Source organism: Lissotriton helveticus, chromosome 11 (genome assembly GCF_964261635.1).
Source record: "Lissotriton helveticus chromosome 11, aLisHel1.1, whole genome shotgun sequence".
Taxonomy (NCBI): Eukaryota; Metazoa; Chordata; class Amphibia; order Caudata; family Salamandridae; genus Lissotriton; species Lissotriton helveticus.
Window position 1 is genome coordinate 315,829,130 of NC_136072.1, and position 26,092 is coordinate 315,855,221.

Consider the following 26,092-nt stretch of genomic DNA (forward strand, 5'->3'; position numbering starts at 1 on the left):
ATGAGCATAGAAAATATAGTACGTTTTTAGCAGCAGTTGGTTTAAAACATGTGTGACAGTGTAAAGCCTTTAGAAATAAATGCAACACATTCCATATGCTTGGCAGAATTAGTTTACATAAAACAAAAAAAACAAAAAAAATTCTTATTTAAAATAATGCCCGGTCAGTACAACTGAGAGCAGTTCTGTGATGAATGTTTTGTATTGCAATGTTTCATCACACAACATAACAGTATAGTCAAAACCTGGACTGGAGTGCAATTCAAGTCCTCTGCTACTTTTCAAATCAAGCATATGGAATGTGTTACATTTCTTTTTAAAGGCTGTACACTGTCACATATGTTTTAAACCAACTACTGCTAAAAAAGTAGTATATTTTCTATGTTCATGGTTTTTAAAGTTTAAATGGAGCATCAAAATGGTGGATTACAGATTGAGTAAGGCAGTTGTACTGCCGAAATGCGTATCTGTGTTTTTGCAACCGGGGTAACTATGGAGTCTTCCACAATAAAATAATTACAAATAGATAAGTTTAAGTCTCAAGACGTGTTTATTCACCTCACCCACCAACAGCTAATCTCCAACTGACACAAAGAACTCTCAACATATCTCGGTTCCAAAGGGAACCCATGATGATGTCACACATCTTCCCTCTTTACAGCAAAATGAACTAAACAAGGTAACAAAATATGAAAATAAGAGAAGAGAGGAGACAAGCATGATAGGGTCAATTAAACAAGATATAAACCACCAAACAAAGAGAACTTAAACATAGTCCCTCAAAAACAAAAGTTGTCTACACACCCTCTGACTCTTAACTCTAATATTGACAGGTAAAGTGCGAGATCCAGTATGAGAGGAATTTTTCTCCATTTGATGATGAACATGTGTCAGAAAGACCCTCTTTAAAAAGACAGAATTTGGATTGGTTCTGACAACAACTCTGCTTTAAAAAAAAAATTACATATTTTTATTGGCATTTATAGTTTACAATGACAAATAGCGATACGAGTACATTCAATTGAGTTGCATGCTTCATCTTCTACATCATAGTATAACGCTATCTATATATGAAGCTCGTCAATAGACATTTTGCCAACGGTGGTATTTGGGGCTATGTAAATGCTCTACAGAACAAGGGTATAATAACTGGGGGAAGGTTCATGGAATTTTTGGGTACAGATATCAGGTGTGGCATCTGGGTGTTATGAGTCTCACCAATCGATGCAACTGTGTACTGTTGGAGATGAGGGGATGATTACGATCGGTCTGGCTCCAGCGTGTGGCCGTCTTGTGTGATTTGATATGTGGTGCGTCTGACCATCAGCATTATGTTTGTGCCGCCGGGGAGGATTCGTTGTGTGCAGTTGTGATTTGAGCTAGTGGTTGTGGGTCTGTTGGTGTGTGCGCGCTGTTGCCCGGATCCTCACTGGGTGATGATTGCTTGAATCGGTGTAATAATATGGCCCACTCCGTGGAGATGCAGTACTTGCGTATCCCCTGCACCTCCTCCTCGCGTAATGCCTCCTCCTCTGCAGCAGCCCATTTGTGTAGTGCTCCCACCCATGCAGCAAGTGGGGGACCTGTGGGGGATCACCAGTGCATGGCTATACTCCGCTTAGCTAGTAAAGCGGCTAGCGAAATAAATCGAAGGTGCACTTTGTAATGTTTCTGTTTCTGGAAAATACCTAGCGCGCTGGCTTCCCATGTGTTCAGGTATGTAAGCCGTGTGAGGTCTGCTTTTATTCCAAATCCTACTATCTTCAGTCTTCACAGCATTCTTGAACGTTTTGACAACTTTTCTTACTTTGGTGTCCTTAGACCAAGGTTGACAACCAACAGGTGACTTGATTTTTAACAAAGTCCCCCACAGTCACATCACTCGTATGTGCACTTTTTTTTTTTTCATCAAAATACATTTTCCTCATCCTCTGTTTATCAAGCTCTTTACACCTCCATTCACCAATGTCGTTGTTCTTCAAAGCTTTGTTCAAAACCATCCACCCTGGACACAACTTTGAGTTTGAAGCTCTACCCTTGAACAACTCAAAAGGAGTTCTTCCAGTTGTTGAGTGAGGAGACATGCGATAGGCAGTGATTCTGTTTTGCAGAATAGTTTTCCAACAAAGATTACTTGCCCTGGCTAATTGAATACTTTCTTTTAGAGTGTTATTCACCCTCTCTACAGCCCCATTCGTTTCTGGATGATAGGCAGAACTCCTCTTATGAACTATGAAAATGTATTCATTTCTGAAGAACAAAATTGTGGTCCATTATCAGAAAGAAAAAAATTAGGATCACTTTTCTCCCTTGAAAATTTCTTCTAAAAACTTTATCACACTTAGTGAGGAAATATCTCTTACTGAGCTCACCTCAATCCATCTTGAATATAGATCTACCACAACAATCAAATAGGATGTATCACTCACACCATGCAAAGGACCAACAATATCAATTGCGACTTCATCCCAAGGATGAGGGGGAAGTCTCCTGGAGACCATGGGCATTTGCTTGGTTTTCAAAATGTTGTCACTCGCAGAACACTCAAAGCAATCCCTCACCATCCTTTCAACTTCTTTCTCCACCCCTGGCCACCAGAATTGCATCCTCAAAGACTGGTTTGTTTTCACAATGCCTAAATGTCCCACATGTGTGAGATTGAGAAACTTATTACGAATACCCAGAGGTGGAACAAGTTTTGTCCCATGAATAAGCATACCATCCATCACAGATAATTCTTCACAAACCAAAGACCAAGGTTTATCTAGATGCTTGTTTTTACCGAAGGACAACAACTCAGTCACCTTAGAAATTTCCACATCTTTAATTAACTCACTCTTCCATTCTGTTTCATCAACAGCACCCAAGGTTGCATCACAGACGTTTATAACTTCATCTTCAAAACTCTTCTCCTCCAGATCAATCTCTTTAAGATACACCAACCGGGATAAACAATGTGCAGAATTGTTATTCACACCTAGAATATAATTAACTTCAAACTCGTACTCTTGAAGAGAAATAATCAATTTTCTAATACGTGAAGAAATCGTATCAAGACCTTTTTTAGCGAAAACATCCTTTCAGGGCTTATGATCTGATAGAACTTTTACCTTCATACCCCAAACCAAGTTCCTGTACTTCCTTAGAGCCCAAAAGATAGCCAAGGCCTCTTTCTCAATTACCGAGTAATTGAGTTCAGATCCTCTCAAACATCTAGAGGCACGCTCTTCACCACAACTCTTCTGAAGCAAAACAGCACCAATGCCCTTGGCACTTGCGTCAGTCAAACTAACAGTTTCATGTCCTGGAACGAAAGCCTGTAAACATGGTGCTTTCTTTAATTCCTCCTTTATACAAACAAATTCCTTAGCACACTCCGCACTCCAATCAAAAGTCACACTCTTGCTAGTAACCTGACCCAATAAACAGGTTTGATTCCATAGACTACGAGTGCCAGTTTTTATTCTCTGTAAGGGGCTTGGAATATTTTGTGATACATGTGTGCTTTCGGCAGCACTGTTTCTGTGCACCACCAGCGATTGGGCAGGACGCCAGCATTACACATTTTATTTTTTGAAATAAAAAAGACAATATCCTTTCGGGCTTAGAGTGGCGCATACATTATGTAGAAAAAGTAGGAAGGAAATTGCATTGGTTGCAGTGGTTGTATGTGTACTAAAATGGGCTGGACAGCATGATAGTGTCCTACATACACATAGAGGATTGTTCACTAAAGCTATATGGATGCATACTTAAATGGATCAGCTAATATATGATGTACATTATTTTATCTATATGGAAATGTGGCTGGAAGAGAGGATATATCTGATCACATGCATGTTATGGCCATTATATATATATATATATATATATATATATATATATATATATATATATATATATATATATATATATCAATTAAAGTGCAGTTATGCTGCCTCACAACAGTTTCAAACTGTCGTGAGGCAGCAGAACTGCACTTCAATTGATTGAAACCACCGTGGCTCTGCCAGATGTATATATATATATATATATATATATATATATATATCAATTAAAGTGCAGTTATGCTGCCTCACAACAGTTTCAAACTGTCGTGAGGCAGCAGAACTGCACTTCAATTGATTGAAACCGCCGTGGCTCTGCCAGAAAAGACGCACCGCTTTGGATGTGAGTGCCAGCGTCGACTCAGAGGGCTACGTCGTGGCAACTATATATATATATTCACTGAAAAAACATAGGTTTCAGGCCTTATATAGTTAGGAATTAGCATTGAAAATACCATTGAAATTGCTCCTATATAGTTAGTTGTACTAACTATATTTCGCGCACCCGCAATCCACTGCTGATGATGTCACATATTACATCATTCATGACATGGTCAGTGACATCACTGATGACATCTCAAATGACATCTATCCATGTGGCCGGTGCAAGGCCTGCAAACACAGCAAGCGGACGCTTGCTTTTAAAGTTCCAGGTCTTTCAACACCGAAAAAGATCACTAAATTCCTGACGTGCTCAACTGCATATGTCATCTATTGTCTCACTTGCCCTTGTGGCTTAAACTATATTGGGAGTACCACCAATGCGGTTAAATTAAGAATATTAGAGCACATGCGTGCCATTGCCAAAAAAGATGTCACCTACCCCGTAGCGAGGCACTTCGAAAAGAAACACAATAGTAACAGGGATCTGTTAGCATATATTTGTATCGATAGTGTAGCAGCTAACATCAGGGGTGGTGACCGCCTTCTTAAACTCCGAAGGCTTGAGTCCAGATATATAATTGACTTGCAGAGCAAACACCCGAATGGCCTCAATATGCATGAAGAACTTTCAGTTCATTTGGGTTAATTTACATGCATTTCTATTTATCATGGACATCCGTGATGGCATAAGCACTGTATTCTTGATTGGTATCTTTTCGTGTCAATACATATATTTAGTACTTCTGGTTTTAGGATATCTGAATCGTAAATTTTGTGTTTATAATTAGTGCTTACATCTCTTGTTATTTTGAATTCCCTCGTACAGGTGCAGTATTTTACTAGCCCATCCAGGGCATTATTTATGATTGCTATTTTGGCAATGTCATTAGAGGTGCATCTACACATAATTACAGGAGTTTTGTCTCTAGAAGCCATTGGATTCAGAGTATTTTCACTCTGGTTTTCGTATAACATAATCATGTATCCATATGTGCTCACATGGCTTTTCATATCGCTAAGTGTTTGATTTACTTTGTCTGCACCTCAACATGTAGTACTGTTCACCTGTTCGTTGGTATGCCCATTCAGGGCGTGTATGTGAAAGAAGGACTATTGGATTACTGGTGCCCATTATGGGCGTGATAACTCATGCAATCCCCAGATTATTTACGATGGGACTCACGCAAAAAGTTTTTATGTGTATATATATTCTGCATATGTTTAATCTAAGAATGTGATATCCCAATATCTTACTACACCGTCCTAAGATGGCTGATCTATTTGTGACCCTGTATATAGTCCTTTTTTGCTTTCTATTATAGTAGCGGAAGTAAGATTTTTGATTTAAATGAGTTGAGCGCCTCGGCTCTTTGCATATCTTGACGAAGCCCTCTGGCGAAACGCGTCGTATGCTGTAAAGTTCCCAAATAAAATCTTCGTGGAACCACCCCCTGCGTGTGCTGCTTTCCTTACGAACAGTCGGTTCGTGGATGTTTGTAGCTGTGATAAATACAACGGGTACACCCCCGTTTGGCGTGCACCCGCTCACGTGTGCAACTGGCTGGTGTTTGGAGCCTTGCATATATATATATATATATATATATATATATATATATATATATATATATATATATATAGTGCTAACATCTTTTAACGGGCGGAATCCAGCCCCAACATCACCACAATAATAGAACAAATGATGTCACTCTCCAGTAATACTGATTCCAAGAGTTTTATTCCCATAGTGGTGAATAATGCCCTGGGAATCAGTATTACTGTAGTGCGACATAATGTGTTCTATTAATATATATATATATATATATATATATATATATATATATATATATATATATATATATATATATATAAAACAAAACTCCAACCAACTTCCACAGAGACCTCCTTGGAAAAAGGCACAGACTTTGAGGCAGTCAAGGTAAGGCAAATATTTATTTTCTCAGGTCCTCCCTCAACCCCTGAGATAAGAGAGACACAATATATATATATATATATATATATATATATATATATATATATATATATATATATATATATATATATATATATATATATATATATATATATATATATATATATATATATATCACAAATCCTTCCCTCCAGGGAAGGACGAACGGGTTGCACTCTCGTAGGTATTTTGCGATTTTTCTTTATTTTTGTTAGCTCATAGTTAGGGTAAAGGCAGCTTCCTTTACACTAACTATAAGCTCACAAAAATAAAGAAAAATCGCAAAATACCTACGAGAGTGCGACCCATTTGTCCTCCCCTGGAGAGAAGGATTTGTGATTGATAGAAAGCGGTATGGCTCGAATGCAGGATACCGCACCGTGAGTGAGCGCCAGCAAATCCGAAGAATTGAGCCAAAGTTTGAAAGCATATATACAGACCATCAACAAACCCTTCAATTGCACCAGTGACTTTGTAGTCTACGTACTGGAGTGCCCATGTGGCCTCCAGTATGTCGGCAGCACCAAATTACAATTGAAAATAAGATACTACAGCATTTTCGAGCAGTAACCAATTGTGACCTTAGCTACCGAGTAGCTAGACATTGTGCTGATAAACATCAAAGCAACAGCAAATTATTGCACTTCTATGGTATAGATAGGGTCTTAGCCCATATATGAGGAGGCGACAGAGAGAAGCATCTTCGTATATTAGAGTTGAGATACATAATTGACCTCCATACTAAAACTCCCAATGGGCTCAATAGTGGAGCGGAATTAGCAACCCACATAGGAAACTGAATTATGATTCTTTTTCATCAACAGGAAATCTCATTTTACCAATATGGTTTTAACATCTATTTGTATTTCTAATTATCACATGTTTTTAGTAGAACAAAGGGCTAAGTCTGGGTTCCCCTTCCGTACTGGGGGTCACTGATATAGTTGTTCCTGCCACATAATTTCTATGGGAATATGAGAAGTCCCGCTGGGTAGGAACCCCATCCAAATTATCAATAGGGTTTGTACAGTTAAGGATGATCCTGGTTATTCCCAATTGTTCACTATAGATAGTTCACAATATATATTTTTTCATTATGAAAATCATAGATATTGGTTTCCCACTCACCTTCACACATCTATTTCCGTTCCTCTATAGGGGAAGTAACAATCAGTTCAGGCTACTACATCATAAATATAGGAGGCAGGATTGGTACATATCTCTTTTTTTGACTGTTGAAATCCTTGGTCAAATTCTTTTGAATATTTACCTTATTTACTCAAGTAATATATTTGTATTATGAGTACATAACTCAGGATTGTATATAAAAGTTTATTTTGTACATTACTCAGGATTGGGTGATATTACACCCGCTCGCATGATTGAAATATAACTGTATATAATTCACAATATATAAGTACATGATTTATGGCTGGTGAAATTTGATCAGATTATATATTTTTATTTGATTTTCATTCGATTATAATCAAGATTACTTTCAATGAGTATACATTGCTGAATAATCACACTGTGAATTGTAAATTGATTATGATGCGTAGCGCAATGTTTTATCGTTATAGCAATTTCTTACGAAACAAACATGTAAATATTAGCAAAATTGCCGTCATTCTTAAATAATGATTAATTGTGGAATCGTAACATGTGACATGATAATCCAGCATATTTTTTACCTGAACCATTGCATTCTCAGGGATTTTATCTTTGAATGAACTTTATTGAGGCGTGGATTATAACAATCGATCTTATAGATATATTATTTAGACACTGTCAAACAATCATGTTTCAGATCCCGCAAAAAGAAATTCTATTCTGAATTAAGAAAATAAATAATTCTTATTTTCAATTGTTTTTGTAAATACAATAAGTTTGAGCATGCTTAGTATTTCTTCCATGTTTATGAACCTTTCTCCTTATTTTTCAAGGAAATTGATGGCACAAATCACTCGATAAAGGCTATATGCCAATACGTGTTGTATTTGTGCATATATATATATATATATATTTTGTGTTTCACAACATCTGCATTTTCATAGGTTGACGAGGCACAGAGTGTTTCTGATAGACATTTAACAAATCTGTATATGAGCATGTCTCAGGGTTAGAATAAACTACAATTTTGTATTGTTTCTTTTTTAGTCCGTTCTGTGTCCCTCTCTCTCTTAATTTCACCAGCGATGTTAATTGAATACATAGGCCAATCAAAGCACTTCTAATGGTTTCTTCTACCAATGATTTCAGTTGTGTCACCCTCAATCCCTCCCTCCTACTACATTCAAATCATCCTGTGCCTCCTAACAGATGACTTCTTCCAATAATTTTGATTGGCTCATCCCTATATCACAGGACACATACCTTTCTCACAGTGTTTTCCATTAAAGCCACGTGGGCATTCACAGGTGTATGACTCATCTTGAATTTCACATGATCCACCGTTCAAACATGGCTCTGAATCACATGGGGATGGCAGGGCTGGAAGAACAAGAGAAAAAAGGTGAAAGACAAAAAATATTTTGGAAAGTTGAAGTGACGCTATGATAAAGAAGAGGGATGATGCCCAAGGAATGGCTTATAATTTAGGACTAGGAGTTCTTTTTTTGCTAAGCAAGGAGCATGATGCATTATCCTGTGCCTCCAGGGCTCTCAAACGTTTTTGTAAACAGTGTGGGGGTATGAAAAGATTGTTAAGCTTAAAGGTCAGTTTGTTTTTAGTGAGCCTTTGATCCATGGAAGACACTCTTGTCAACTCCATCTATTTTTTCAGTTTGGGTCACCTCAGATGATATTATTGGGAAGATATTAGCTCAATGCTGCAACCTTCAAACCCATAAGGGCATACCTGAAGTGAACACTCAATGTGGTTGTCCATGAGCATGGGCCTTAAGAAGAGTTCACACTGGGAAATTATGATGTGAGTGCCTGTGAGTATGGGGCCTGTGCGAGTGATGCACCTGACAGATGTCTGCCTTGTGCCAGTGGATGTGAAAACTTTGAGGGCGTTGCCCCGGGATCTTTCAGCTCAATCTCAGTGATCTTGAGGACTAGGAGTCTTTCGTGCTTTGGGAAGAATCTCTTTAGTTCTATATATGTATTTATTTATTTCAGAGTGTTCTTGTGAGCATAGAGCTCATGCGGTGGCAGTACTAGGGAGCACTCAGTCTGATGCCAGTGAGTCCATAATGCTTTCCCCTTAATTTTAATTAACACGAGGCCCTTCAAGTTCAAGAATGGGATCACTCAGAATGGTATCAGAGAGACTGGAGCTGAAATAACATATTATTATTAAGGACTGTTCTGCCTATGGTCAGGTAATGTTTGGCCAATGATGATGCAGTATAGGAAACACTTAGCTCAGAGTCAATGTGCACTGACTTCATACTGTTTTCAATATCCGGGGGCAGTCAGCTCAATATCTGCATATACGTGGACAATGGCTGTCGTATTCACTAATGAGGATCAGTGAACTCAGTATCAGTGAGGGAGACACCTTAGGTTACATTTCATCGTCCCTTTTTCGCCTCAATGGTATAGTCAGATGTCTCCGTGTGCATTCTCCACTTAGGCAGGCACTAGGAGCATTATGCCCTCTCAATCATTCTGAGAAAGATATAATATCCCCCTCCGTAGTGTAGGCCTTTCAATTTACTAGTAGTGTCCTAATCAGCTATAGGCCTTCTCTGCAAAGATTTGTCCTATAACATATCAAGGTCATCATAGGGAGGCTCTCAGAATAGCCAGGTTAAATGGAAATGCTTAATTATTTAGAAAGCCATACACATGAATCACATTACTCACACATGAATCACACTATGACATGACAATGTCAGAAAGAAAATATCCCACCTTATGTTCAATTCATGCTTGACATCTTCTTAATATAGAATGTTTTCTGTCCTGTTTAACCCATGATTAAGCAGTTGCCTTTATTCAAGATTAAAGCTAAACAAACAAACATTCTTTACCAGGTTTTCATTTTAAATGAAAATGTAACAGCTGCAAACACATACAAGAGCCTAAGATGATCAAGATCATCAGGTGTTTCCAATACAAGGCTAGAACTTTTTTCTCCCACAAACTTTACCCAACACTAAAGATAATAGAGAAACACATACCAAGGCAACATAAATCATATATGTTTTTAAAAGTAATCTTCTTCACAACATTTCTAAATAGTGATATTATTCAAGGTAAGAAAACGTTGGTACACTGCAATTTCAATCAAATTAAGTTTGGATTGATACTTCACTCTCTCTTTCCCAATTGGTTTGGCACTTGCTTTCTAGACTAGGGTATAGATTAACTGGTTACATTTCATCGTCCCTTTTTCGCCTCAATGGTATAGTCAGATGTCTCCATGTGCATTCTCCACTTAGGCAGGCACTAGGAGCATTATGCCCTCTCAATCATTCTGAGAAAGATATAATATCCCCCTCCGTAGTGTAGGCCTTTCAATTTACTAGTAGTGTCCTAATCAGCTATAGGCCTTCTCTGTAAAGATTTGTCCTATAACATATCAAGGTCATCATAGGGAGGCTCTCAGAATAGCCAGGTTAAATGGAAATGCTTAATTATTTAGAAAGCATCCGTTCTAAACAGCTATGCCCTTAGTCCTACCCTTAACAAAGAAGCTAGATTGTCATATGCCATAACGATATCACGTTTTCAGTCCTGGGTTTTTCTGTTACAATTTATATTTATTAGGTAAGAAAATACTCAGTAAGGCTACTATATAGTGCCTCCTTTCTTCCCCCTTTTGCTCCGACTCACAGTATTTGCCTGGGCTGTAGTCTGTTTGACACACGCATAGGTAGGTTCCCCCATACTCCATGCAGGATCCGCCATCCGGGCACTGAGTGTTTATGCTACAGGGAGTGGCTGTCACCTCTGTAAGGAAACCATGAAAACCATACACATGAATCACATTACTCACACATGAATCACACTATGACATGACAATGTCAGAAAGAAAATATCCCACCTTATGTTCAATTCATGCTTGACATCTTCTTAATATAGAATGTTTTCTGTCCTGTTTAACCCATGATTAAGCAGTTGCCTTTATTCAAGATTAAAGCTAAACAAACAAACATTCTTTACCAGGTTTTCATTTTAAATGAAAATGTAACAGCTGCAAACACATACAAGAGCCTAAGATGATCAAGATCATCAGGTGTTTCCAATACAAGGCTAGAACTTTTTTCTCCCACAAACTTTACCCAACACTAAAGATAACAGAGAAACACATACCAAGGCAACATAAATCATATATATTTTTTAAAGTAATCTTCTTCACAAAATTTCTAAATAGTGATATTATTCAAGGTAAGAAAACGTTGGTACACTGCAATTTCAATCAAATTAAGTTTGGATTGATACTTCACTCTCTCTTTCCCAATTGGTTTGGCACTTGCTTTCTAGACTAGGGTATAGATTAACTGGCTACAATTCAGGCTCTCATGAAAAAATATGCACTCTAAAAAGAAAGGGGTAACAGTGAAGTATCACCAAAGCTGCTGATTTCTACAAGAGAAGCCCAATAAACATTCTTTTTTTTTTAAACTTTATTTTTCAATTTGTGATAACAACACAGTGGGCTGACACGTGTGGGCGGCAACTCCACTCTAAGACAAGCTCAATATACCATAAAGAGCATGACACATGGCATTCAGATATTTGCATACATCAATAACCAAGGGGCATATGTAGGTAATTTTCATTTTGCGATTCTCAAATTGCGATTTTTAGGGAATCGCAATTAGAGAATCGCAAAACGAAATGTGGGTAGGATTAGCAAATTTTATTGCAAATCCCACTTATTCCTTATTTGCGAATCGCAAATTGCGATTTGCAAATAAGGAATACCTTCTCATTCATTCCTATGGGCTAGAAGGCCCATAGGAATGAGTGGGAAGACGTTCTCAATTGCGATTCTCAATTAGAGAAACGCAAATTGAGAATCCAATTTCAGGGTTGTCAATCGGACACCCTTTTGCACCCCTGAAATTGACATGTGTGCACATGTGGCCCACATACATGCCCTAAGGGCATGTATGTGACCCACATGGCACTTTGGAAAATGCCAAAAAGTGAATTTTTCAAATAAATCGCAAAATACCACCAACCTGAAGTTGGTGGTATTGTGCGATTTCTTAAGCCAAAAGTCGTACAACTTGGGTGCTTCCTACATTGCATTTAAGGAATCGCAATTTGCGATTCCTTAAATGCAATAGCAATATAGGGAATCGCACATTTTGTGATTCCTTATTTTGCATGTGGGTTTTTGTGTGCTACATAGCACACTGCCCAAAATTGCGATCGCAAATACTGAAATTCTGCGAATTTCAGCATTTGTGAGCGCAATTAGGCTTCCTACATATGGCCCCAAGTTCATACAGTTACATGTACATACATATGCCAGTGGGGCTTATACATGCGAGCGCAATTAGGCTTCCTACATATGGCTCCAAGTTCATACAGTTACATGTACATACATATGCCAGTGGGGCTTATACATAGCGGCATTATGAGCTATCGCTCTCTTCACCGGCAGACCCTCTCTCCTTGGTGTAGTGTAGTTCCTATATATTCCTCTACAGAATCTGCGTGTTCAGATAACTTGCACTGTGGGTTTGGTGGCAGACTGACTCTGAGCACCCCCACCAGAAATGTTAGCCTGTTTTTAATTAGCTAGCTCACAGTGCCACTAGTCTCTCCTCTTATCGGGGAGGGAATAGGGAATAGTTTCTGGCAACCTTAGAACATGACTACCCTGATCCCTCAGGATCGTGGAAACAATGTACTACTTTTTAATCAGTCACCCATGCTTACTTATTCCGTCTCAGAGAGTTACACAGAACAAACAGTCGGGCGGGTTACAATAAAGATTTATTGCACAGTTGTTCTAGTGTAAACTATATGTGCTGCGACAACCGTTCAGTAGCAGAGATATATGATCAGCAGTACAGTGAAAATAAATGGATAGTACAGTCCTACCATTTTGCAATAATCATAAATGCATACGTGAATATAAAATGCATGATAAAAGAAAGAGCGTACTCCTATGATGCCTATCTAGATGTACCTAAGTATCCCTAGCATGTGAGTAGGTGTAAAGCCAAAAATCCCTCTAGGATTTAGTCGAACCCCATTACCTGAAGTGTGAGAATGTACGAGCCCTTCTTGGTCTCGAGTTGGACACCCCGCGAGCGATGTTCAGACCGCTGTCAGCTGTAGAGTCTGCATGCAGGAGCCTCAGCGTCTCTGGTCAGTGTGTCGGCCTGGAAGTCTTGGTTTCCTCTGCCTAACACTAGCATGATGTGCTGTATTTATGCAGAAAGTATCTAAGGCCCCTTTGTCCCTTGTCTCATGTATTAGCCATTTTTGGATTTGAGGATGACGTATGGGATGAACCGTGTACGTAGAGATGGTGGGGAAGGTGGTGTAGCCCCTACTTGGTTTCCAAGAACCCTGATGAATATTCATTCATAGTGTGTGAGTCTATTGATGGAGTTATAGGACTCTGTTGTTTATGAGAAACCCTCCTTCCGCACCCAGGACTAGAACTAAGTAAAGGTTCAATCCTAAAAGGCTCGTTATAGTGTAGTTTAGAGGAGGTAATGTCGGTGAAGGGGTATGATGTTACCCAGGCCTATATTAGGGTACCTATATGGAACATAACATTGGTATTTGAGTCACTCGGTTCATTCACACTCATATCTGAAGTTAAGAGATCCCTCGCATAGCTCTCCCCATACGCAAATGTCCTCTTCCAATTTCTCATCTTTCCAGCATGCTTTCATGTGGACCTCCTCTGCAAGCGACCATTCGCGCACATCCTTCAACCAATCGTCAACCGAGGAGGAGCGACTGCTTATCCAGGCTATGGCTACCCTTCGTCTTGCTAAAGCCAGGCTTAATAGCCGCAATTTATACGCCATCTAACTCTTTCTGGGTTTCGGTACTTGTCCCAACAGACAATGTATTGGAGTAGCCACCACTCGAAGGCCAGTTCCCACCTTCACTTGTACAATCACATGCAGCCAGTATTGGTGTACCTCCGTGCACCTCCATGCTAGATGAGGAAAATCCGCGAATTCCCAGTTACATCGGGTACAGACGGTAGAGCGGCTCGCTTACATCACTAAGGATTCAGCGGCGTCTCCTCACTGCCCTCCTGCTATTTTCAATACTCAGGCGTTTCATAACCAGCCTGGAACAGGCCTCAGCCTCGATACAGCATTTGGAAGTCAAATCTTACCGCCATCTCAGTTGCCACCAATTTTCCTCAGGGGCGGAAAAACAGCCAGTCCCCCACGGCTCCACTGCATTGTCGATGCAGCGTCTCCTGCCTCTCCAATTCTTCTGGTGACAGTCATCCGTCTCGGGCTGCTCCCTTCATCCCAGACCAACCTAAGTGACTCCAAGATCATCTGCTGAGATACAGAAACACAACAAGCTCCAGAGGCCTCCCTGCAACTGCGCAGCGACTTGTTGCACTGGCCTGCATGGACCTGCAACTGGACCTGCCTGAGCCCTGCTGGTCTCTCCTGGAGTGGGTTCCTGATCTCCGTGAGGTGCCAAGAAGTTCCTGGACTCTTGTAAAATCCTAAAGTTTTAGGCTCTTCGCGACCATGAACGTGCCAGTTTGCGACAAGTCTCTGCCTCTTTGCCCACCAGCGATGACCGGCAATGCAAGATCTGTAACACGTGCTACAGAAACAACAGCCTGCAGTGATCGCCTACACTAAGCTCCAGTAATGAAAGTCCAGATATCCGACTGGCTCTACACACTACAGAGACGTCAGCCCGAGCCACCCAGCTGCTTTTTGCGCTACAGCAATGACTATCCGTGTTTTTACTTCATTACAGTTTGTGTGCTGCTTAAATACTTTACACGTTGCCTCTAAGTTAAGCCGGAGTGGTTTCGTGCCAAGCTACCAGAGGGTTAAGCATAGGTTAATTTATTGACTTTTGTGGTTCACCCTGACAAGGACTGTGGTTGTTGTTTGAGTGGGGTTACCACCCCTCAATCAATGACCCAGTTGCTTATAGCTTCTTTGAATTTGATCGGAGACACTGGTCTCCAAACAGAAATGGATAAATATCACTGCAAGTGCATAGTATTGGGGAGCTGTGGCATGGAGCAAATGGAAAATGATGGCACAAAAAGAGTAAAGGAAGGGAGGGATGGTTGGAAGGAAGATGGATGGCAAGATTAGGAGAATAGACTGATGGATGAAAAAAAGTAAGGGTGGATGCATTGAAGGATGGATGTGAAAACAGTAAGTAGGATGGAGAGACAGAGAAGAAATGGTGGTTGGATCGTGAGACAAAAGAAAGGAAACATACACATGAGAGGAGGAAGATAAGAAAGATTGGAAAAGAAAAGGTGCGAGAGATGGAAGGAAGGAAAGATGCGAAAAAAGTCAATCTGTGATAGTGAGGAGGAAAGAGGTGAACCAGAGGTGTAAAAAGAAAAGACATGATAGAGAAGCTGGAAGTAAAGGGAGGAAAAAGGTTGAAGAGAACAAGAGGATGATGTAATCAATTATGGAAATAAAGAAGGAATGAACTAAAGGGAAAAGAAGATAAGGTGGAAATAGGGAAAAAAAATAAGTAGACATGAAAGAAGGAAATTAACTTGGAACAACTGTTGGTTGGAGTGAGGAGGAGTGAGCCTTAATAAGACACGATGGGTGGTTGATCACCTGTAGCAACTGGGTCCCATCGCTTGACGCAGCTGCAGGCATCGTGGGTCCCCAAGCACAAATCAAAATGGACAAATATATCCCCCTGCAAGAGGAATCATGGGTGCCGTGGGGGGGGGGGGGGCTGACTCCGAGGCTCAATCCCGTACAGCAGAGATAATACCTCAGTAATACTGCAGGCCACAACCAGGACTCCATGTTGGAGCAGAAGACAAAATTTGGAGAGGTCAAGGTTGGAGCTGCCCTTCTGCAACAGGATCTCTGAAATGCCGTAGACCGGGTGACAGAAACTAAACGCCAGCTATTCTAGCTGGAAGACACAGTACGAGAGCACATATCCGAAGAAGCTTGCCTTACCAAGACATCTAAAACTTTCAATGACCCAGTGAAGGACGCTGTAAACAGGGCCCGTTGCAACAATCTAAGGTTTATCAGGTTGCAGGAGGAAGACAAGGGCTCATCACCAGAAACAATCCTGGTGCAGTGGATCTGGTCCTAGTTGGTCGCTGCTTACCTATCCCCTTGCTTTATAACTAAAGCTCCCTGTTTTCCATTTTTAACTGCTTTTTACAGATTTTCACATATAAATACAGACAGAAAACCATTTGGTTTCTTGTCTGTATATGTCTTTATATGTGGGTAAAACAGAAATTGAGTGATTCTAAATACACTTAGCCATGACAGCCAGGCCGATAACTATGTGGATTGAGAGGTAAGGGGGGTTAAAAAAACCTGGAATTTAGTAAAGAAGCTTAAACAGCAGTTGATATGCACAAGGCTGATACTGAAATGTGCATATTTTCATATAAGAGCACAGATTTATCTTCTGCTGGTGTTCATATCACTGAAACCCGGCAGGCATTCAAGCGTGAATGCATATTTATTAGTTAAATAAATGTGGAAATATACCCGTTTCAGCTTTATTTTTTTCACAAAATCCTTAATAAATATGCATATACACAGATAAAGTTGACAAAAAATAAATATGGATAAATACAGACAGAAATGTCAAAAAATAAATACCATATAACCGGAATCCATATTTATAAGTGAGAGAGCCCATAGAAGCCGAAGCCTGGAGGCCCTCCTGTACCTATAATAACCAAATTCTTGAACTATAGAGACAGGGATGACATCCTGAGAGGAGCAGGGCAAAGGGTCAATTATTGCATCAATCTTGACACATTTTGATTTTCCCAGATTACACCTGAGGCGACCAATTACAATGGAAATCCTACGATCAAGTTGAATAGAAACTCCAGAACATGAACCTTCAATATATGCTCCTCTACCTGGCATGGTTGCAGGTGCTTTAAGAATCCAAGTCATACCTCTTTGTCACACCACAAGAGGCGTGGACATGGCTCAAAGAAAAGTGACATCCTGCACGAATCAGATTCCGCTACAACCAATCCCTCAAAGCCAGGGAGACAGAGAATCGAGGGTGCACCAAGGCAAAGCTTCAGAAACAATCCATGTGACAAAAACTGGGCTCACATGACACCAAGGCCACCATGGAGTCAGATGAGAACCACCAGAAGCAGGACAATATAGTTGAGATGAAAAGCCAAGGAGTGCCCTCAGACACCAACACTGATAAACAACGATCAACATCCAGGCCAATACCCTAGGACAATGGAAGCCTCCAATCGTGGCCACACTGCTCATCTAAACTTATGCATGCCGGGATCACTGAATCCTACAGATAGATGCCCTTCTTTCACATCACTTTATAAGCAGAGCCGGTGAAGGGACAACCGATTTTACTGCCATTCTGCATCTATCCTGTGTTTATTTTGTTTCTAATTTGGAGGTTCAGGCGACAAATTCTTCTTCGAGGGCGGAGGTATAGGGAAAAGGGGAGTTGGGATTTGTTTTGTTTGTTTGGTTGCTTTATCCGCTCTAGATGTTCAATAGCTCTCAGCAAATAGCTCACATTCAACACACTCACACAACAAACCCATTGAGCCCTTCCACGGGCCTTGCCATTATCACTTAACTAGCAATGCGGAACCTTACACTTTCCTTCCTATCCAGCACCATGGTATCCATTGCTACCACCATTGGAAATGTCAATGGGTTACTGGGCCGCATTAAGAGGGAGGCAGTACTCCAATTCGCATATTAGCACACCCCAGTAAATCTAATGTTATAAGTAACTCACCTTCAGGGCATTAGCTGCCCAATCTTAGCTCGCCCGGGTTATGAGAGTGTTCCATGCTGATATTAGCTCGCCCGGGTTATGACAGAGTGTTCCTTGCTGATACTCCCAGGGCTCGGGAGAATGGCCATACTCCTTCACAAAACATTGCCTCTGGTGGTGTCCAGAGTGACCCAAGATGCCTTTGGGAGGAGGTATGTGATCCTTGATGGATCCTTGTAGGGCAACCCCTACAATCTAGTGAGTGTGGATGTCCTCCCTGCATTAGCTCGCCCCACCCTAACATCCCTTAGGGAACTCATTCTTACCTTAAAACATGGGGTGACAATCACAGGGGGAGACGTTAACAATATTATGACTGATCGAGGCTCCCAAAGACTCAATGGGGCTCCACAATGGAAGGGGGATTGGGTAAACAGTTTAGGACTTAGTAACATATGGAGAATATGGAAAGCCGAACGCCAAGGACATACACATGCATCGGTGGTGAATGGTGCACTGTCCCACATTGATCATCTACAACCCCTGGCCTCCGACCTCATGTGCACAACTGCCTCACATATTCTTCCCCAGGGGATATCTGACCATGCCCCCTCAAATGCACACTTTCACCCCCCAACCTGTGATCGGTCTACATCGTTTCTCAATGCATGGTTCCTGACTGATGAGCAACTTCCACCATACCTGGCTGAGGAATTAAAGGCATTCCTAAACATGAACAAAGGACCTGTAGATTCAGCCAGCATGTTCTGGGAAGCCTGTAAAGCATTCATGCGGAGAGTTGCCCAAGCATACATTAGGGACAAGGACCAGAAAAGTTTGGCAAGGATTACCAATCTAGAAGCCACTATACTGACCCAAGAGCGGAGTGCACATTGCCACCAGATGGAGAAGGTACAGTGCTGCCTAACTCTAGACATGGCCTCCTTGCCCAACAATGCCCGGAGGATGCTCGCCTTGCTGAACAGCTTCCACCAGATGAATTTTTGAATGGGGAGCTAAATCAGGCAAACTTTACTACTGGCTGGTTCCCAAAGACATAGAAACTAGTGTAGTGCCTTGGGAGATGCACTGGACCAGGATGATGGTAGACGTACGTTGGGAATGCATTTGCCTTCACACAATACAACAAGACCATCTAAATGGACCACCCCAACTCGGCATGTAAGACCGAATCTCCACTTGTTACAAACATACCGATGCACCGGCCCACTGCAGCAGGATGAGACAACCTAGAACAACTATTCACGCTGAAGAGGTGGGTGAAGCAATCTCTAACCTAAATCCAGGTAAAAAACAACCCAGGCCAGACAGATTTCATAGGAATACTACCACAAGCTCTGATTGCAGATTCTCCCCTCTGTTCTGAATATATTCATGGAGGCGATCTCCAGGGGATGCTTCCCATCGGAAATAGAGCTGGCGACAGTGGTGGTCTTACCTAATCTGGACTGTTCCCCTGGACTGCTGTACATCATGCTGTCCCAACTCCCCTATCAATACAGAGGTCAAACTCTATGCTGGAGTACTAGCCAACCGCCTCCTGCAGGTTTTAACCTGCCTGGTCCACCCAGACCAGTATGGCTTCATCCTACACTGCAGCAGGCAACACTGCATCAAAAAGATCCATCTGCCTCTTGAACACTTTCGATCTCTATATAAATAATTTTACTTATTTACTATAAAGTTTAATCAACATTTTTCCTTTCCCCTATACTTTACCTTGGTAAGATCTACACTTACACTGTGGAGTACCCCTGTGGTTTAGTAAAGTATAGAGAAAAAATAAAGAAGATTTTTTAAAAACTTTAACTCGACAAATTTAAGAAAAGTTCAAACAGTAACCAGGTTAATTCCAACTCTGTAAAGACTATATAACTGCAGAAATGTTGAATGGCCAATTACTGAAGAGCTCCAATGGATACATTCCTTGACTTAGAATGCTCTCTAGGGGGCTGACTGGATCCCGAAAGCTTTCACCAGCAATGCTTCAGCTCACCGCTAGATGGTGCTGTGAAGCTCAGTGTTATCTCCATACCGCCCTAGAAGAAAGAGAGCAGAACCGTATATAAGCACCACCCATGCACGTTGACGTAGTTCCTTTCTTTGCTCACCTTCTGAAGACAGTACAGATCTCAGTTCCCAATTTAATCAACTCCCAAAACAGAACAAAATCCAGTATGCTAGGGAACAATGTCCCCTCCTAAGACTACAGGTTTAAAACTATCCCACAACTGTAGAAAACAGGCGCTGATCACAGAGGAGTGTCTCTGGTTTGGTCTGGGGACACAACTCAAAGTCATGCAACAAATGAGCCCTTATTCACCGGAAGGCATTTCAGGACCGAGAAGCAAAGCTGTGTAATGGTGAACACAGAAGACGTAGTGGGCCTCACACAAATCCAACTCCATGTTGAGGTACCATACTCGCTCCTGGTCCTAATGTCGCTCCAGTGAGAGGTCAATTTCACAGTAGAAGTCCTCAAGTAAGTCAAAATTGAAGTCCCAACACAAGCACAAGAAAGAGTAGCAGGACTTAACCCCAACCCGCCTTTCTCCATTTAAAGAGAAGGTGCAAGGGTGTTGCGTTTTATTTGGTCTCCTTCCAGACTTGTGTAGCAGATTCAACAGTTAGTCCCAGTGTGCCATGAATTTCCTGGGCCACCTGCTACGCTGTAGCAAATGGACACCTTTAAGGAGGCCATGCCTCAGATTTGGCATTCTTCAGGCTCCCTCTGGCGCACCTTCAGGCCCCAAATATCTGCATAAATCTTCAGTCAGGTACCTACTGGTAGATCTGTCCATGGCGCCATCTGATCCCCTTGGGCCCAATACCGGTCTGTACCAATTCCGTTGCGGGCTTCCAACTTGGCTCTATGACCTACGCCAGTCCTTTCTTTATCAATACCTGTACTGGCGCTGCTGGAGGAGGATCCAGAGCTTGTTCCACTCGCTGACCTTGAACCAACTTCAGCCTGATCCCGACCAATGCCGCACCACAAAATTACTAAAGCGCAACCAATCTTTATACAGCCTAGCTCCTATTTTATGCCTCTACTAGGATGGTCGCGACATCAGAAGCTCCATTATCTGTTTGCCTCTGATTGCAACCACCTAGAGATGATGATGGTGGGGATGATTTACCCCTTCATTATGATTATGAACATTTTTACATGTACTTACAAGATACCAGAAAGTTTGATATTTTCACTGATACAGGGTTGACTCGCCATTTGGACCTCCAATGGAAGAGAGTACTTCATTTGCAGTGGAAAGCCAAGTAGCTGAGGTCTTGGACCTACAACTACCATTGCAGCACATTCTGTAACACAGGATCGGCCTCTCCGGCTTAGTACTGTAATGGTTCTCTTCCTTCCTTCACAATAGATCCCAAAGAGTTAAGGTGAACTATACCTTATCCCATCCGTCTGCAGTTTCCATGGGGGTCCTGCAAGGTTCTGCCCTTTCTCCTATACTCTTTAATATTTTCCTGGAACCACTAGTGAATGTTCTATCATACATGAACATTCTTTTTCAAATGTATGCGGATGACATGTAATTTATCTGAAAATCAACTCTTCTGAAGACTTCATCTCACTCAACTCCTCCTTGACGATTATCCAAAACTGGCTAACTGAAAACCATCTCTTGCTGAACACCACCAAAACAGAATTCCTTTTCATTTACCCGCCTAAGCACACTCTCAATATTGACCTCTGGATGAAACACCTCTCGACTTTCAACTGCTCCCCGTTATCATCGACTCAGCTAAATCTCTTGGAATCACCCTAGACTCGCACTTGAACATGAAGAAAAATACTAGTAAGATGTGCAAGGGTGTGAAACAACAAATGAGGATTCTTAGAAACCTAAAATCATTCCTCCCTCAAGAGGACTTCAAGCAGGTGGTACAAGCACTTGTCCTACCGAGGCTAGACTATGGGAGTACGACGCTCTATGGCCTCCCCAAATATACCTTGGCCCAGCACACGGCTTCATTGAATGCCGCTGCCAGACTGATCACTGACACAAAAAGAAATGAGCACATTTCCCCAGCCTTAAGATCCCTAAAGTGGTTACCCTACGAAGCAAGAATACATTTAAAGATTGCTTGCTTGCCGCACAAAGCCCTGCACTTCAAAACACCTGGATACTTGGCTCAAAAACTGTAATTATCAATAGGTGGCAGACCTTCCAGAAGTGCAAATTAATTGCTATTGAAACTGCAGACCTTTCGCAAAAAGAAAACAAGACTCAGACCCTTCTCTGGTGCGGCACCTAAGGTCTGGAATTCTCTCCCACCTGAAATTCGCAGAATCCCCTACACGGCGATGTTCAAACATAAAGTAGAAACAATCCCAATGAACAAGTTCCTGCCTTAATTGGATCATGGCTCGTCTGTTTGCGAAATCTCCTTTATTTCCCCTTAACAATTGTAATGTTCTATGAATCTTTGCCTTACGTTATTAAGTAACGTTCTGCCTTACCTGGTTAAGTTACTTTCTGCTCGCATGTATGTACAATTTTAGTAGCCCATCATGCTAGCCTCTCTTACCCTTTCCTCAATGTTCCCCGACTTTGTTCCCTCCATTACTGTGAAGCGCTCTGATACCCTTCGGGGTCTTGTTCGTGCTATACAAAACTTTTTAATAAAAAAAAAATGACATCCACTAATGTTAAGAACCTCGTCATTTTGGAAATGTTACAGGCTGCGTGATTCACCACTGAGCCCTTGCTGACTTTTCAGTGAAGCATTCATAGACACCTTAACAGTCACATAGTGAAGTCCTGTTCATGCCCATCGGTGAATAGTCAGGTGGCTAGACATCTCAGACCAGCGCTTGGCGGCCCTGGTTTACTCACTAAACATCCTATTCCAAAGAGTCTGGTTGTTCAGGCTAGAGCCAGCAAGGTGAACCCTAATTCATTTCCCACACCTATGCATAGGGAGTTTAAGAGGATTGAGGCACTTGAAAAACAAATGTTCTATTCTAACGTAGCATTTAGATTTGTCAATGCAGTCTACTTATTTGGGTCATATAGGCATGTTGTTTAAGATATGACCAGCTAGCTCTTGCCGGCAGCCTTGGAAGACCTTAGGGCCTCGATGTCTCAAAGCAATAAGGATGGTCAAAATGAAGCCAAATACATGATTCATACTGGCGTTGATACTACTGATTGTCTGGAAAGGGTAGCTGGTACCAGTGGGGTGCTTTGCCTTATGCATGGATGCACTCCACAGAACTTTCTGGAAATGTACAGGCCTTCCGCATAGATATTCCTTTCTATGGTTCATCTCTGTTCAACGAAAAGCCAGATTTGCCTTGGAACGTTTCAAGAGAAAGTAGAGCCACAGCATGCTTCCTGAGTCATTTGACCCCAGCAAAAAAAGTTTACTGACCAGTTTAGGAAATTTCAAGGATGCTCTGGGGACAGAAGTACAAGCAACATCAGTCTCCCCACCCAAGCAGCAATCACCCCAGGATATTAGAGGCCGGGAATGTGAATACGATAGGCAACATGCATGCCTATAAGGATCGTCAGTCGCAATCGGTCACCATGCCTATTTAGCTTGCAAATAGTGGCACACAACCCCTCTGAGGGAAGCAGGATCCAGCATTTTCTCCCAGGATGGCTACCTATCACATCCGACAGATGGGTCCCTCAAATGCCCTACTTTTTCTTTCTGCTCCGCCATCCCCTCCCCCCACATAACAGCGAATCTTAGGGGAACACATGTCCCTTCTGTTCTAGAGGTGTGAGTTTTAATTTCCAGAGGAGCTATCAAGGGGGTTCCAGACTCAGAATTAGGGAGAGTTGCTACTCTCGATAATTCCTTGTACCAAAGAAGGATAGGGGCCTTCGGCCCTTCTTAGTTAGACCTTCAATCTCCAAATGCCTTCTTGTGAAAGGACAAATTCAAAATACTCACCCTGGCCTACATTCTGTCTGCCATTGACCCAAGCGACTGGATGGTGTTTTTGGACCTGGAAGACCCATATTTTCATACAACCGATTCTGCAGTCCCACAGCTGTAACCTCTGCTTCAAAGAGCCAGGAGCATTTTCAAATTGCCATGCCTAACCTTCAGCCTCACCAGTGCCCTTGGGTGTTCATGAAAGTGATGGCGGTGGTTGCTGCCCATCCTCAGAGGCTTGGGATACCAGATTTCCCCTACCTCGAAAGCTGGCTGCTGAAGGCAGGTTTTCCAGTCAGTCTTAGACCTCCTTCAGATGATGGCGAACCTCCTGACATCGTTATGGTTCACAATCAACAAGTTTAAGTCGCACCTGACTCCTTTGCAGTCACTTTCTTTCATTAGGGTAGTCCTAGTTACTAAACAGTTCAAGGCCTTCTAACAAGCCTAGGACATTTGAGCTATGATACTAAAACACCCTTTCACAAAGTCCATTTATGCCAGGCACTGGGCCAGATGTCAGCTGGTATAGAATCTGAAAGATTGACACTGACAGATGTTCTTTTTTTACTTTGTCTTTAGCCCACCAAGGCCTTGTAGTGGGCCCTATTAAAGGTTATTTTCAGCCCTTTAGACCTTTCTATGTTTGCCAGACCAATCATCCTTGTTTGTATCACCTATTGTGATGATATTTATTAACCGTTTGACACACGTTCTACCCCAAACCATTTGTGATGCAACAGTTGGACCTAACCTTGATTTCTTATGTGCACCCCCTTCAAGTCGATTCAGAATTGCTCATGGTGGATCCTGACTTTAAAGAATGTCTTCCTCATTGCGATTACGTCAGCTTGTCACATGAGTTAACTCCAGGCACTTTCAGTACAACCACCATACACTACTTTATTCTGGGACAAGTTGATGTTGAGGACTCGGGTCAGCAATCTTCCAAAAGTTGTGACTCCCATTCAAGTTGGGAGATGCATCACCCTACCTGCATTCTTTCCTCCCCCTGAGAGGCTCCATAGGATGGACCCCAAATGGGCTTTAAAGTTTTACACTGATTGTACCAAGGAACACCTTGTGGATGACCGGCTTTTTGTGGGGTTTTCCAAGGTAATGCTGTATAGAAGCACTTGCCAAGCAGCTGCTGGAAGGTTTTGGCACCCATTACACCACAGCCAAGGATGCAATCACTGCATTGGCATGTGTCTTTGCTGTGTTTGACATCTGCTAGGATGTGACGTAGGCATCAGTGCATACTTTCACAAAGCTCTATTGCCTTGACAGCCAAGTCCAGTAGAAATGACATTTAGTACACTCTGCCATGCAATACTTTTTAGACAGAGTATACTCGACAGACCTTCTACTTGGATGTGATGTTTGTTGCCAACGGTGGGGCAGGACCTTAAGCCCCAGTTCTCCCTGTGGCAGAAAGCCGCCAACGTTACCACCATCACCCGGAGGTGCCTACTTATTCCAGGGGGGCTCCTCAAGAGAAGGCTCGTCTGAGCCCGGGCGAGGCTGGGCCTGCCCTCTTTCATTTTTTTCGCACTGTTGTTTATCCAGTGAGTGTTTTTGCCCTCCATTTATAATGGATAAGCGGAAAGGAGTAGGGGGCCCTAGGGATTATCTGCCGGTCAAACTACCACCATTGACAATATGTTGGAAAGCGACCACAAAAAATAGTAATTTATTCTGCTTTAAGTAGAGGGACACAATTGGCAATACTGTTAAGCTGTCATATTGCTGATGCTACATGGGAGGCATATTTCTCTAAATGCTGCTGTTGACGACCCGAGTATAGAAAAGGTGAAGAGCCAGTGTAATGATTTTTCTGTCTCTATAAAAGAAGTGGAGTAAGCAATTGCTCAAAGTCTGGGTGGAAAGGCACTCAGACCAGATTGAGTTCCAATTGATCTTTTTAAATGTTCTATTGAGTTCTGGGCACATTTATTAGTGAATGTTTTTACTGGTTTGACTCACTCCCCACCATCTGAATCTTGGTCAATGTCCTTCATCGTGCCGATTTATAAAAAGGGAGACCTCACCCAACCACCCAATCTAATTGTTATAGACCTATCTCCCTTATTCACACAGTGGCTACGAT

At 41.8% G+C, this 26,092-nt stretch overlaps 1 protein-coding gene across 9 annotated transcripts in view; it reads right to left on the bottom strand.

Annotated features, from left to right (window-relative positions):
* The window catches only part of SNED1 (sushi, nidogen and EGF like domains 1), a 2,618,914-nt gene that overhangs the window by 1,611,797 nt on the left and 981,025 nt on the right, over window positions 1–26,092 (bottom strand). For 8 of the 9 annotated variants that reach the window (XM_078665627.1, XM_078665624.1, XM_078665625.1 and 5 more), the window contains 2 exons: window positions 10,966–11,082; window positions 8,554–8,670 (listed from right to left, as the gene is read on the bottom strand). The exons of the other annotated variant lie outside the window; for it this stretch is intronic. In XM_078665627.1, the coding sequence (XP_078521753.1) occupies window positions 8,554–8,670; window positions 10,966–11,082 (234 nt within the window). The remainder of the gene's footprint in view (window positions 1–8,553; window positions 8,671–10,965; window positions 11,083–26,092) is intronic. 9 annotated transcript variants of the gene reach the window in all.